At 64.1% G+C, this 217-nt stretch overlaps 1 protein-coding gene across 1 annotated transcript in view; it reads left to right on the top strand.

The window, feature by feature from the left end:
• The window catches only part of LOC104524113 (tyrosine-protein kinase Yes), a gene marked incomplete at its 5' end in the record, with an annotated part of 2,421 nt that overhangs the window by 667 nt on the left and 1,537 nt on the right, over positions 1-217 (top strand). The window contains 1 exon segment of the mRNA XM_029084702.1: positions 1-156. This exon segment is cut by the window's left edge and continues 30 nt beyond it. Within this exon segment, the coding sequence (XP_028940535.1) occupies positions 1-156 (156 nt within the window).

Below are 217 nucleotides of genomic sequence, written 5' to 3'. Positions count from 1 at the left end.
TCATGAAGAGGCTGCGGCACGACAAGCTGGTGCAGCTCTACGCTGTGGTGTCCGAGGAGCCCATCTACATCGTCACCGAGTTCATGAGTCAGGGTGAGGGGTGGGCACTGCCTGGGGACCCTCCAGCTTTTCTTCTCCTGGCTCTTCTGAGCCTCACCCTGCACGGGCACGGCCAGGGTGGGCAGGGAGGGCACCCTTGGGTGGGCATGGCTGGCTC

The sequence above is a fragment of the Antrostomus carolinensis genome, unplaced genomic scaffold, assembly GCF_000700745.2.
Source record: "Antrostomus carolinensis isolate BGI_N321 unplaced genomic scaffold, ASM70074v2 scaffold42920, whole genome shotgun sequence".
NCBI classification, from domain to species: domain Eukaryota; kingdom Metazoa; phylum Chordata; class Aves; order Caprimulgiformes; family Caprimulgidae; genus Antrostomus; species Antrostomus carolinensis.
Note: the sequence above shows the minus strand (reverse complement) of the source record. Positions and strands in the feature narration are given on the sequence as shown.